Here is a 12,889-nt window from a genome sequence, read left to right as displayed (position 1 = left end):
AATCTCTATCATGTGTTTGTTCCGGCTTATTCTGCAAGCCAAATCCTTTGTTTTGTTTTATTTATGGTATTCGAGTTGCTTCGAAGTCAAGTGTTGATTCCATACCTTTCCAAAATGGTGTTCTCATACTCCGATGTGAATACCAATCCTTCTCGACAATCGAGATTGTCATGTCAATCCTTTTCAACCGGCGTGTTTCTCTTCAAGTGGATCCGATCACTTCAACATCAGCAACACCAATTATCATTTCTTCTCAACGGTGTTTGTTTCATCCGTCTCCAAGTTACCTTTGTTTTTTTCCCGCCCACCCACCCTTTTTCCTCAAGGACTCAGATTTCTTAATCATGTATCCTTCTATTTGAGAGAAGTCTCTTCATTCTTTTCTTTCGATGTTCTTATCCGGTAATTTCCCATGAAGATGCTCAACAGTTTCAAGTTCATCATCCTCCGTTTTTTTGCTTCTCCGGTGGATCCAATTCAAGCTTTGGATATTCATCATATTCCTTTCCTCGTTTCTAATGCTTTCTCATGCCGATGCACCTCTTAATCATTCACCTCTCGCTTCTCATTCGTTCTGGAGTGCTGAAGATATCTCACAAGACTTGTGTTTCCATTCTCAATCCTTTCAAGATATTTCGAGGTTGTTATCTCATTCAAGACACTTAATGCAACCGGTGCAATTTCTCTTTTAAATCTTTTCAACGGTGTTATTTTGAGTGGTCCCTAACCCACAGGTCTTTTCCCGGGATCTTACCTGACTCTTCTAATTATTCCGGAGCTATCCCAAATTCTTTTCCAAGTTTGATGTAAGAATGAATTTTCATCAGTCACATGCCTTCTCCAAGATCTTTCAAATTATTTTTCATTGTTGGCTCAACAACCTTGTTTTTTTCATTCTCCCGGAGTATCTCATACAATTCATGGTGGTTCGCATCTTCATTCTCAACATGTGAAGACCGAAGAAGGATTTCTCTTAAATCTTGTCCGTTCTCTTGAAGATTCATGGTTCTAGCTTCATGCTATCCTCATAATTGTTTTGATTGTGACAATTCTTTTCTTACCATCCGGAGCATTTCTTGAGTTGTTTCCATTTCTTTCCTCCGAAGTCCATCATGTCATAATTCTTCATTCTCGGCGTGTAGCTATTGTTCTCCAAATCTTACCGGTGAATCGTTCTAATACCCTCTAATCAGTTCATGATCTCTTCGTTCTCATGTATCTAAATCCCCTCAAATATCTACATTTGTTTTCCAATTCTTCCCGGTGAATTGTGCCTTTGCTACGTTTATTTTCAATTCTTACGGTGGGTCGTTCAAGATTTCACCTCTTTCGTTATCATTTAATTCATTCGTTCTTTCCGAATCCTACCTGTGGATCGTTGAAGACTTTTCGGAAGTTTACGCCATATCTCTTTAATCCTTTCTACGAGAATAAGTAGTATGCCAAATCCGTTGCTTGTCATCAATTTAAATTGGTGAAGGATACGCATAACATAATTCTTGTTCTTGTTTCATCAAAGTGATTAATTCCTTCTTTCGGAGTTTGTTCATGATGAATAAATTCTTGGTTTCAGTTGTTTCATCTTTTCTTTTCCCGGAGTTCCAAGCTCTAATTATCACGAAGATCCATCTAAATCATTGCAAGGCTTCACCTTGTGTTTTCAACTTCTCTTTCTTTTTATCACCCTTTTGTTTACCGGAGTTCTTCATGGAGGCTCTACATGGTGATGGTTCATCAAGGATTTAATTCCCTCTCAAAGTTTTCATCGAGATTCTTTCCTAAAGAGCTCAAATATTCTTCTTCCTGCATTCCAAAGTGCAATTCTTTCTACCTTATCTTCTGAGGTGGTGTTAGGTTATTCTTGATAATTTCCCTTTCGTGTTTCATGATTCACAAGTTTTCAAGAGTGACATATTTAAATCCATCATTTTCTCTTTATTCAAGAGATCTTTTCAACCGTCAATCTCTTCATTGGAGTTACCTTGGTATAGATTTCACCTAAAGCCTTCCATAAGGAATGTTGCTATTTTGGTGCTTATTAATGACCCAAGTTATCTCTTTTCCATCTTGATGGAACAAGCTTTCATCTCTTCGTTAATCTCAAGCAAGCAATTGTTTCCGTTAGTGGCCGGTTGTCACCTCATAATGTTGAGATGTTTCCATAAGCCCACTACAAACTTATTCTTTTCATTGTTGGTTTTCCAACAACTCCGTTCTATCCTTCTTTTTAAGGAGGCTCTTTCAAATTCAATTGTCATAGAAGTTGTTGTTCTCTTCTCTGTTCTCTCGATTCCACTCTTTCATTTGTCCCGAAGGCATCGTGATGTTTTCTTTGACCCATCATCTCATTTTGGAGATCATGTTCTTTTCCTTACTTATCCATTTAACCGGAGTGTTGTGTTCTAATTCAAGTTCTTTCATGTTATCAAGTTTTGCCACTCTTTTCAACCTGAGTGCTGTCTGAAATCCTGCTTACCCATTGTGCCATTCTTTCAATAGTTCCGGAGGCAGTGTGTTGTTGATTTCATCAAGTATCTTCCAATCTTCTCAAGTTCATGTTCTATTCCTTCCATGTTCAACCGGAGTGCTGCCCGAATTCTTCCTTTCTCATCTTATTTTAACCGGAGTGGTTTCGAATTCTATCTTGTCCATTAAACTCTTGATTCATGTCTTTGCAACCTTCAAGTCCTCGTAATGTTCCTTGTTCCTCGTTTCTAACAGATTGTTTGCAATCTCGTTCATCTCTATTGTACTCTTTCTTTTAAATTGCTCAACCTCTCAAGGTTCTTTGGTTTCACTCTTTTGTCGAAGAAGCAACTTAGTTTTACCTCTTCTCTTTCTCTTCCATTTTTCCTACGGTGCCATTCTAGATCTCGGGACAAGATCCTCTCGTAGTGGTGGAGTGTTGTAACGCCCCGGATCCGATGCGCCAGGTGTCTGCCAGTTATTCGCCGTCTTTGCCATGTCATTTGCTTGCGTGTTGCTATTTTCCACGTCATCATTTGCATTTCATCTGCATGTTTTTCAAAACTTGCATCCGTTCGGGTTCCGTCGCTTCTCTCCGTTGTCCGTTCCGAGCCCTTTCACACTCGCACGCGCCCGCGGCACCTCCGAAATATTATTTTTATAAGTGGCATAAAAATGTTCTCAGAATGGGTTGCAACTTGTCGTGCGGTCTTATTATAGTGTAGACAGGCCGCCTGCCAAGTTTCGTCGCATTCGGAGTCCATTTGATAGCCCAACCATTTAACCTACATCCGCAATATAGCCGGTCTATCGTCGGACGTTTTCGGTCTCGGGAAACAGTTGTCGGGCTGCACTTCCCTTCTCTCCCCTCGGCCCTACTCCTCTTCACAGCCCACTAGCCCACCTACCATACCCCTCCTCGCGTCCGGTGTCGTCCGATCGAAATCGGAGGGCTCCGAAACCCCTCAAAACCCCAAACCCTAGCCTCTTTGGCTATATATAGACCCCTTCTCTCCATTTTTGGCCTCCTACCTACCCCCTCCTCAATTCCCGCAGCCGCCAGCCTCCTTCCTCCTCAATTTCCGCGCCGGCCCTCTCCTCCTCCGCCACTTGGCGCTGCCCCCGCTCCCTCCACCAGTCAGCGCCGCCGCGGCCGTCCAGGCCCGCACGAGGCCCCCGAAGCCCATCGGGGCCCGTTCCTCAGCCCGCAGCCCCGAGCTCCCTGCCCCCCTCGATCTGGATCGAGGGAGCCCGAGCGATGCTCTCTCCCGCAGCGCCGGCGAGTCCGCCTGCCTGCTGTCGTCGCCGGAGCCGCCGTCTCCGCCGTCCCAGGTCGCCGCCTCCGCCGTCTCCCGTCTTGCTCTCCTCCTTCCTCACTGCCTCTCTCTCTTCCGCAGGTTGCCGCCGCCGCCGGAGCTCCGAGCTCGCCGCCGCCGCCCGGATCTCGTCGCCGGAGCCCCTCCGACTTCCTCCCGTGGCCGGATCCGGCTTCGCGCTGTCCGGATCGGTCCACTCCAGCCGCCCCGCACCGTTTCTCGCCTGCTTCGCCGTCCAAGGCTCGCCGCCGCTCGCCGGAAGCACTGTCGGCGCAGCCTCCCTCTCTTGCGCGTGCGTGTGAGCGCACGGGGCCGCTGCCTCGCGGGCCCGCAGCCCAGCCGCCGGCCTCCAAGGCCCAGCTCCAGCCGAACTGGGCCTCAGCCCACTAGGTGAGGCCATCCCCAGCGCCCCTCCTTTTTTTTTCCTGATTGGGCCAGCCTGTAGTTTCAGCCCGATGCATGTTTTTTTTCCTGTTGCGATTTTAGCAATATCCCAGGATTTACCTGTTTTACAGAAAAACCCTCAAACTTCATGCATTTAATTACTCACAAACCATGCATCTTTTGTAAATAATTTATATATGTAAAATGCTTAGTTTTTCATCTAGTTTCATAATATGCCACTTTCATCCATGTTTAAAATGTTTAAAATGTTGTTTGTTTAAATTTGCTCAAATGTCATGCTAAAATGATTTATTTCATAACTAAATAACCGTAGCTCGGTTTTAAACAAACTTTATATGTATTTGGGGTGGAAAAATGCCTAGTTTAACATGGTGCACTTTATTTTCCTGTTTAACAACAATAAAATATGTTTTAGGGCAGAACAGTACCGAATCCATAATTTGCATATGGGGATTTTCCGGAATTGTTGTTTGTTGCTTCCGGCCTCATTTAAACTTGCCTAGATAGGTAGTTTCATTATGTTTAACCTCTTGCCATGCTTAACAACATTTAATATTGTTGGTTAGCCTTAACCGAGAGAGAACTAAATAATTGATGTGGTGTTCCGTCAATATGCAACTCGTTGCATATTGAGCTCCACTTAACTTGTAGTATTGTTTGTTGCACTTTGCCATGCCATGCCTCATTAAACCGGACATGCATCATACTTGTTGGTGCATCATGACATGTTTATGCTTGTGTGTTTACTATGTTTTTGTTTCTTTCCGGGTTGCTTCTCTCGTTAGCTTCGGTTTCGTTCCGGAGTTGTGAGGATTCGTTCGACTACGTCCGTTTGTCTTCTTCATGGAATCGTTCTTCTTCCTTGCGGGATTTCAGGCAAGATGACCATACCCTCGAAATCACTACTATCTTTGCTATGCTAGTTTGCTCGCTTTTTTGCTATGCCAATGCTACGATGCCTACCATTTGCTTGTCAGCCTCTCAAATTGCCATGAACCTCTAACCTTTGACACCATTCCTAGCAAACCATTGATTGGCTATGTTACCGCTTTGCTCAGCCCCTCTTATAGCGTTGCTAGCTGCAGGTGAAGTTGAAGATTGCTCCATGGTGGACAGGGTTTTGTTGGGATATCACAATATCTCTTATATTATTAATGCATCTATATATTTGGTAAAGGGTGGAAGGCTCGGCCTTATGCCTGGTGTTTTGTTCCACTCTTGCCGCCCTAGTTTCCGTCATACCGGTGTTATGTTCTCGGATTTTGCGTTCCTTACGCGGTCGGGTGATTTATGGGACCCCCCTGACAGTTCGCTTTGAATAAAACTCCTCCAGCAAGGCCCAACCTTGGTTTTACCATTTGCCTCACCTAGCCCTTTTTTTCCCTTGGGTTTCCGGAGCCCGAGGGTCATCTTTATTTTACCCCCCCCCCCCCCCCCGGGCCAGTGCTCCTTCGAGTGTTGGTCCAACCTGAGCGATGTCCGGCGCCCCCTGGGCAACTAGGGTCTATGCCAACCCGACGTCTGGCTCATCCGGTGTGCCCTGTGAACGAGATATGTGCAGCTCCTGTCGGGATTTGTTGGCACAGCGGGAGGTCTTGCTGGTCTTGTTTTACCATTGTCGAAATGTCTTGATGTACCAGGATACCGAGTCTGATCGGAGTGTCTTGGGAGAAGGTCTATTCCTTCGTTGATCGCGAGAGCTTGTCATGGGCTAAGTTGGGACACCCCTGCAGGGTATAAACTTTCGAGAGCCGTGCCCGCGGTTATGTGGCAGATGGGAATTTATTAATGTCCGGTTGTAGAAAACCCGAAGTTGACCTTAATTAAAATACATCAACCGTGTGTGTAACCGTGATGGTCTCTTTTCGGCGGAGTCCGGGAAGTGAACACGGTGTTGGAGTTATGCTTGACGTAGGTTGCTATAGGATCACTTCTTGATCATACTTTTATCGACCGTGCTTTGCCTTCTCTTCTCGCTCTCCTTTGCGTATGTTAGCCACCATATATTCTAGTCGCTTGCTGCAGCTCCACCTCATGCCTTTACCTTATCCATAAGCTTAAATAGTCTTGATCTCGCGGGTGTGAGATTGCTGAGTCCTCGTGGCTCACAGATACTTCCAAAACCAGTTTGCAGGTGCCCATGTTACCGAGCAGGTGACGCAACCAAGCTCAAGGAGGAGCTCGATGAAGATCTTGCCCTTTGTGTTGTTTCGTTCTAGTTGATCAGTAGTGGAGCCCAGTTGGGGTCGATCGGGGACCTTTGTCGCATTTGGGGTTCTTCTTTTATTTTGGTTTCGTAGTCGGACCTTGATTGTATCTGGATGATGTAATGCTTTATTCATGTAATTGTGTGAAGTGGCGATTGTAAGCCAACTATGTATCTATTTCTCTTATGTATTACTTGGGTTGTGTGAAGATTACCTCAATTGCGACATTGCTTTCAATGCGGTTATGCCTCTAAGTCGTGCTTCGACACGTGGGAGATATAGCCGCATCGAGGGCGTTACAAAATGGGCTCTGAGAAGGCCGAAAGATAACATTTGCTGGAAACGGCCCAACTGAATAACGGTCCCTTAATGGGTATAAAGTGATATACTGTTCATTACAGGCCAGTTTCACCACGGGCCGTTAGTAGGTGTAAAGTGATACACTGTTCATTGCAGGCCAGTTTCACCACGGGCCGTTAATAGGCCAAGAGTTACATAGGGCCTCATATGGGCCGAAAGACGTCATGGGACATACATGGGCCAGAAGTGAAAACGGGCTGTAATCATATTGGATGGCCCAGATGACGCTACTGGGCCTAATTCGTATAGGGCGTAACGGGCCTTGGGTTAGCGGGCTGTAAATGGGCTATATGCGAATAGGCCGTTAACAGGCTTTCCATGGGCCGGCCCGCCACCTTTTGACCAAGTCAAACGGGCCGGCCTTTTCACAGGAATGGGCCTCTGTTGGGCCGTGCCACGTGTCAACGTATCATAGGCGCCTTCTGTCCAATGAGTGGATGGCATCTGTCCCAACGGTGAGCTGACACGTGTTTCCTCCAGCCAATGATGATTTTACACGTGGAAAATCCCCATTGGTCGGGGCTATTAACGGGTTATCGGATCCAAAACCCGACCCGATAGCTTAACGGCGTTCCGTTACGGTGGATGCCACATGTCAGTCACCCTTGACGAAAGCACTTCTGTGACACGCGATTTATCGTCATGGAAGTGGACACTTTCGTGATGATAATTTTGGTAATGTCATGGAACACTTCTACGACAGCACAGGTATGACTATCTTGATTCTGTCATAAATTTGTCATGGATGTACATGCATGACAAAAAAAGCGACCTACTGTGACAAACACGTATCATCACGGAAGTGTATTTTTTTGTAATGCTTACCCACTGCTGGGCGCGTCCCGATCAGCCTACCTTGCCGTTCTCTCCCAAGCACCGCTGGCGAGGGAGGGCCTCCGACCCCTTCTTCCTCGCTGCCGTAGTGTGGGCAGATTCGGCCTCCCGTCGCCCACCTAGCGACATCCCGGCGACCATCAGGTATAACTTCCTTCGAAACCGGCCTTGCTCTACTTCCCGAGCTGCTGACGTCACTGCATTTGTATCTTTTACTATTTCTCAGGCCCCTCGTAGATAGGATCGATCGGTTGTTCGAAAACCACCTAATTTTTTTTCGTTTAAGAGGTAAAACTAGTTCATGCACTCGAATCTAGTACTACTTGGTTCAAACAAGGAAGAAAGGGGGTGGGGTGGGGGAGGATTTGTTACCTGAATCTAGGACTTGGTCAAAAGAGGAAATAATGGGGGCAAAAAGTAGCGGAGACTGGCTATCCAACTAGTCTCTAGGTCTAATAGGGAAATAAAGGGAAACGCAGTACAAACTCAATATAAACCTGATCTATTGGTTGAAAAAGGAAGGAAAGTGGGGACTAGGGGACAAGTCAACAGAGTAAGTCCAGCACTAGATTTGCTAGCCTCACACAGTATAAGGTGGCTATACCGAACAAAAATGGGACCAACCCAGATATCTTGTTCTGATGTTTGTTGCCCCGAGCCACTCTTATGTAATGCCACTGGTAAAATATAGCAGTCGCACTATTAAAAGTAAGGACACGTTAAACCAATGTTGTTTTCAATGTAATGCCTCCAGTAATATGAATCAATGGTACTTCTTTACATGTCCTGCTAAAATTTCCCATTAAGATAAGTTGGTTCTTTTCATTAGAAATGCAACTGTCCTGGTCCGCCTACTCTCCCGTGCCAAAAGTAATGTCGTATTTAATGGTTATCATAGTTAATCCTAATGCCCACACTAATATCTAGCAATGCCACTGCTTTATAAATTGCTACTGTCCTTGTAGGATTGCCATTCAGATAAGGAACATGCTTCTTTTCATTTGATGCATGTTTCATCACTTGTGAGTCACCCTCCTTTCCACCTTTTTTGTGCAAACAGAGATATACATTTCACGCTCAATCTTAGATGAACTGCACAAATGATATCCAAGTTATAGTTGAGCATTCCAGGAGCTTCACAACCAACCTTGATGTTGCTCAATTTTATTGCAATTAATGAAGAAGAAGATCTATGGGTTTCGTTTTCTGATGGAAATGGAACCGGGGCTGGTGCCCTTTTCCTAAATTTTTTGAAGAAGAAGCTGCTAGCTCACGGGACATTGCTTCATTTTAGGTGAACTGCACCAAAAGGTCCCATGAATTGAATCATCCATGTTGGTGACTGAAAGAGCCAGCTTTAGCATCCCAGTCTAAGCACCCCCGGCCTCCATCCTTGCGACGCACGGTACACCTCTTTTGCCACCTGCTCGACCCTAGTGTCACTGATAAAATAAAGTAATAATACAGTTAAAATAGAGCGAGTGTCATCTCTACCATTTCATTTCCAATGTAGATAAAGAAAGTGCTTCTCTTTGTTAAAGTATGTTTCATCAACTAGTCTCATTGTTAATGTTTAAGTGTTTCTGCAAACTGGGGTGCTTAATTTTAGTTGATATGTACAAAAATAGAGATTTGAATGTCTCAAGGCGCCTCCTTGTACTACCGCTGTACACTGATGTTCATCACTGGCAGAAGGTGTATCTGGGAGACTTGGGACGATGTCCAGTATGAGGCGTACCGTATCAGGCGTCGCAGGGCCTATCTCGCCCTCGCAGCATGGCATACTATGATACTATCGCAATATTTTCTTCTATTTATTTTGTGTGTTTCATCAGCTAGTGCCACTATAATGTAATCACGCATTTTCATTATCTGTGCAAACAGGGTTATTCAGCTGCATTTTGGTGGAACTGCACAAATGTACGTATGGAACCGGCATATATGCAGAGTGTGAGGTGTGCCAAGTAAACATTACCGACACCAGCCATGCTGCATGCACGCATTGGCATCCACCACCACCAGTGGGATGTGTGGCACTCTCTGTGGACAGATCTTTCTCAGCAGCAAATCCTCTAACCAAATACTAGTAGCTTCTATTGGTACTTTTCTAGGGAGTACTCTTTTCTGAAAGAAGCACCAATCTATTTTTCTTTATTTTTACACTGTGTCACAACTTTGACCCAAAGGTCCAGAGCTATTTTAGGGTGATTGGCGTAGTACTCCGAGACTGATTGTAAGCATGATTTTCATTAGCTGTCACACTGATTGTAAGCATGAGCAGGTGGAAGATTAGGTTAGTGTGAAGCTTACCTTAAACCCTACCGCCGCCATTGAAACGAGGCGAGCGTCAAGGGAACCGTGGAGAACGGAGGGGAAGCGACGTCGCGCCATCTGGCCTCCTCTTGCGGTGGGAGAACGAATACTCCTGTGGCTCAGGCTGGCTCTGCACCCTCATGAACGGCACACCAAACTCGATCGATTCGTTATCCTCTGGGTGCTCGACCTTCGACCTGTACGCCTATCACCTACGCCTGACTGTCGCCTCGGGCAAATCTATCTGCTCCATCGCCCATAGGAGATACTCAATGAACTCGGAGGACTACGGCGTGACTGCCGCCGAGGAGTACATGTACCTCGCCGCCGTCTCGCTTTTTCGCATACATTGCCACATGGCCCGCACCGTCCTCGAAATCTCCCACTCATTGTCAAACCAACTAAGGATCTCCTTCAACCTGGCTAACTTTGCCTGGTCGCCGGCGGCGATCTTCCTGATTCACTGCTGCATCCTCTCCATAGATGTCCTTCTGAGTGGTCCAGTGCTAGCTTTGGAAGATTGGAGGAGATACGGTGGTCTTGCAATAGAGAAGAGGGAGAGGCGAGACGGTGGTTTTGGAATGGAGATGATGGAGAGGAGAGGAGGTGGTTTTGCAATGGAGAAGATCAGAAGAGGGAGAGGCGAGACGGTGGTTTTGGAATGGAGATGATGGAGAGGAGAGGAGGTGGTTTTGGAATGGAGATGATGGAGAGGAGAGGAGGTGGTTTTGCAATGGAGAAGATCAGAAGAGGGAGAGGCGAGACGGTGGTTTTGGAATGGAGATGATGGAGAGTAGAGGAGGTGGTTTTGCAATGGAGAAGAGGGAGAGGAGCGTGCTGCAGCGATTTAGGATTGGGCGAGAGGGCCGGCGCGCTGTGATTGGATCAAAATCAAAATCAATTTACCCTTCAATTAAGAAAGCGACCCCACGTTAACTAGTCTCCCTTTTATTCTGGGTCATAATTGACCATGATTTTCGCACATAAAATATATGTTATACGTTGTAAAAATAATATAATCTGAAAGTACATTCAGATACGAACCAAACGATACAATTTTTGGTGACATGCATTCACATTTTGCTTGTCAAATACAGTACGTGGTCAAACTTTGACCCAAAATACGCAAAACAACAAAAAATACTTCCAAGACCAGCGCCACTCTTCCGCTCTTCTCCTCTTAAACCACCACCGCTCCTCTCCTGTTCCAATCTAAATCCAGCGCCGCTCCTCTCCTCTTCCATTTCAAAACCACCGCCCCTCCTCTCCTGTTCCAGTCCAAAACCAGCGTCGCTCCTCTCCTGTTCTAATCCAAAACCAGCGCTGCTCCTCTCCTCTTCCATTCAAAAACCACCACCGGCGAGTGAAGGTGCTGTGGAGAAGTAGATCGATGGAGGAGTACAACCGATACGTGAGGATCACAGACGGCGACCCTGTGAAGCTAGCTAGGATGTTGGAGATACAGTCTTGGTTTGACAACAAGGACCAACTAGCGGCGACGGCAACATCCATGGCCAAATATCTGCAACAGAACGAAAAGGCGGCGATACTCCCGGAGGGAGTCGCGCCGGAGTACATAGAGCTGCTCCTCTGGGCCATGGAGCAAACAGATTCACCGAATCCGATCGTGAGGGAGCGGTGGTGGGAGTATCGATCCCAGATGGAGCATCCACCAGAGATTGAAGGATCGATCATCTACAGGGTGCCGTTTGTGAGGGAGTCCTACCAGATCGAGCCGATGGAGTCTTCGTCGACTGAACCCAACTGCAAGAGGAGAAAAGCAGTTGGCCCGACGACGCTTCCCCGCCATCGTCTCCCTCGCCATTCACATCGTCTCACGGGGCGGTTGTCTGCCGCCGAGGAATAGGAGGGGGCTGCCCCCCCCCCCCAGCCCAATAGTCGGGCAGGTTGTGAATTGTCAGGAGGAGCTTAGGGTTGTTAGTATTTGCAGGTTGTGAATTGTGTTTTGTGTTGTGTATTTTGAGAGTACTTTCAGATATGAATGTCTTTTGAATTTCAGATTTGCAGTATTGAGCATATGAAGAATTTTATGAATTCTAGAGATCTATTTTTAGCACTTAAAAAATGTAGTTTCATAGGAGTATAAAAGTGCAGACAATGTGATTCTCAGAGAAGAAACTGCAAGTTTCAGTTTTAGATAAGAAACTGCAAGTTCAGTTTCAGATAAGAAACTGCAACTTTCAGAGGCAGAGCATTTATATTAACACGGCCTTTTCAAACAGGGTTAAATCATGTTGGAAGTTTTATTCATGGTCGAAAATGGAACTACCAGCCAGTTAACATCATGCTGATCAACATTCATGCATAGCACATCTTCATATGATGCATAGTCAAAATTCCCACACAATGTCGAGTGTGCGAAACACAGAGAAAATGAGGGACGAAGTTTTGGCAAGTGTTGGACGTGGTTTTGGGCTACCCCGTCTAGGCTTTCATTTTTAACATGCGCAGCCCACGACCTCGGATGAGAGGGCCTGTTTGTATTTTCTTAGGACCGTCATGTATCGACCAGCCTATGGACCTCCCATCTGAGGTTTTATTTTTGGCAGCCCAATTTATGTATTTTTTTGAAGAAAACGCAGAGGTCTGTTCTATTTTTCTATATAAGAATAGGAACACCAGGTCCAACTTATGTTTCCCTTCTAACTATATTATATATATTAAAATTATTTTATATGTTATTACATATTATTTTTATTGTCATCATATATTTAACAGATACTTACATATGTAAGAAAACAATATCCCACATCTTATTAACTTATAAAAATAATTTCTTAACAAATAAAATCCTGGATTGTTTTCGCACAAAAATCCTAGTGATTGTGTACAAAAGCTTGGTAAGATTTAAGCATGAATGTAATAATATCACTTGTTATTTAAATATATTTATAACAAAATGCTCAGCCCCTTTTTATTTTTTGATAACATTGCTGGCCCAACCCAACATTATAATTAGAATCAGCC

General features: G+C 45.3%; 1 protein-coding gene across 1 annotated transcript; it reads left to right on the top strand.

The window, feature by feature from the left end:
- The first annotated feature begins 389 nt into the window (after window positions 1-389).
- On the top strand, window positions 390-5,054 carry LOC123080839 (WAS/WASL-interacting protein family member 1). Its single transcript, XM_044503789.1, has 3 exons — window positions 390-402; window positions 3,470-4,172; window positions 4,973-5,054. The coding sequence occupies exons 1-3, from the start codon at window positions 390-392 to the stop codon at window positions 4,995-4,997; spliced, it is 741 nt and encodes a 246-aa protein (XP_044359724.1). The 3' UTR covers window positions 4,998-5,054.
- The last annotated feature ends 7,835 nt before the right edge of the window (window positions 5,055-12,889 follow it).

This window comes from Triticum aestivum, chromosome 1B (assembly GCF_018294505.1).
Source record: "Triticum aestivum cultivar Chinese Spring chromosome 1B, IWGSC CS RefSeq v2.1, whole genome shotgun sequence".
NCBI lineage: Eukaryota > Viridiplantae > Streptophyta > Magnoliopsida > Poales > Poaceae > Triticum > Triticum aestivum.
This window is presented reverse-complemented; position numbering and strand designations above follow the sequence as displayed.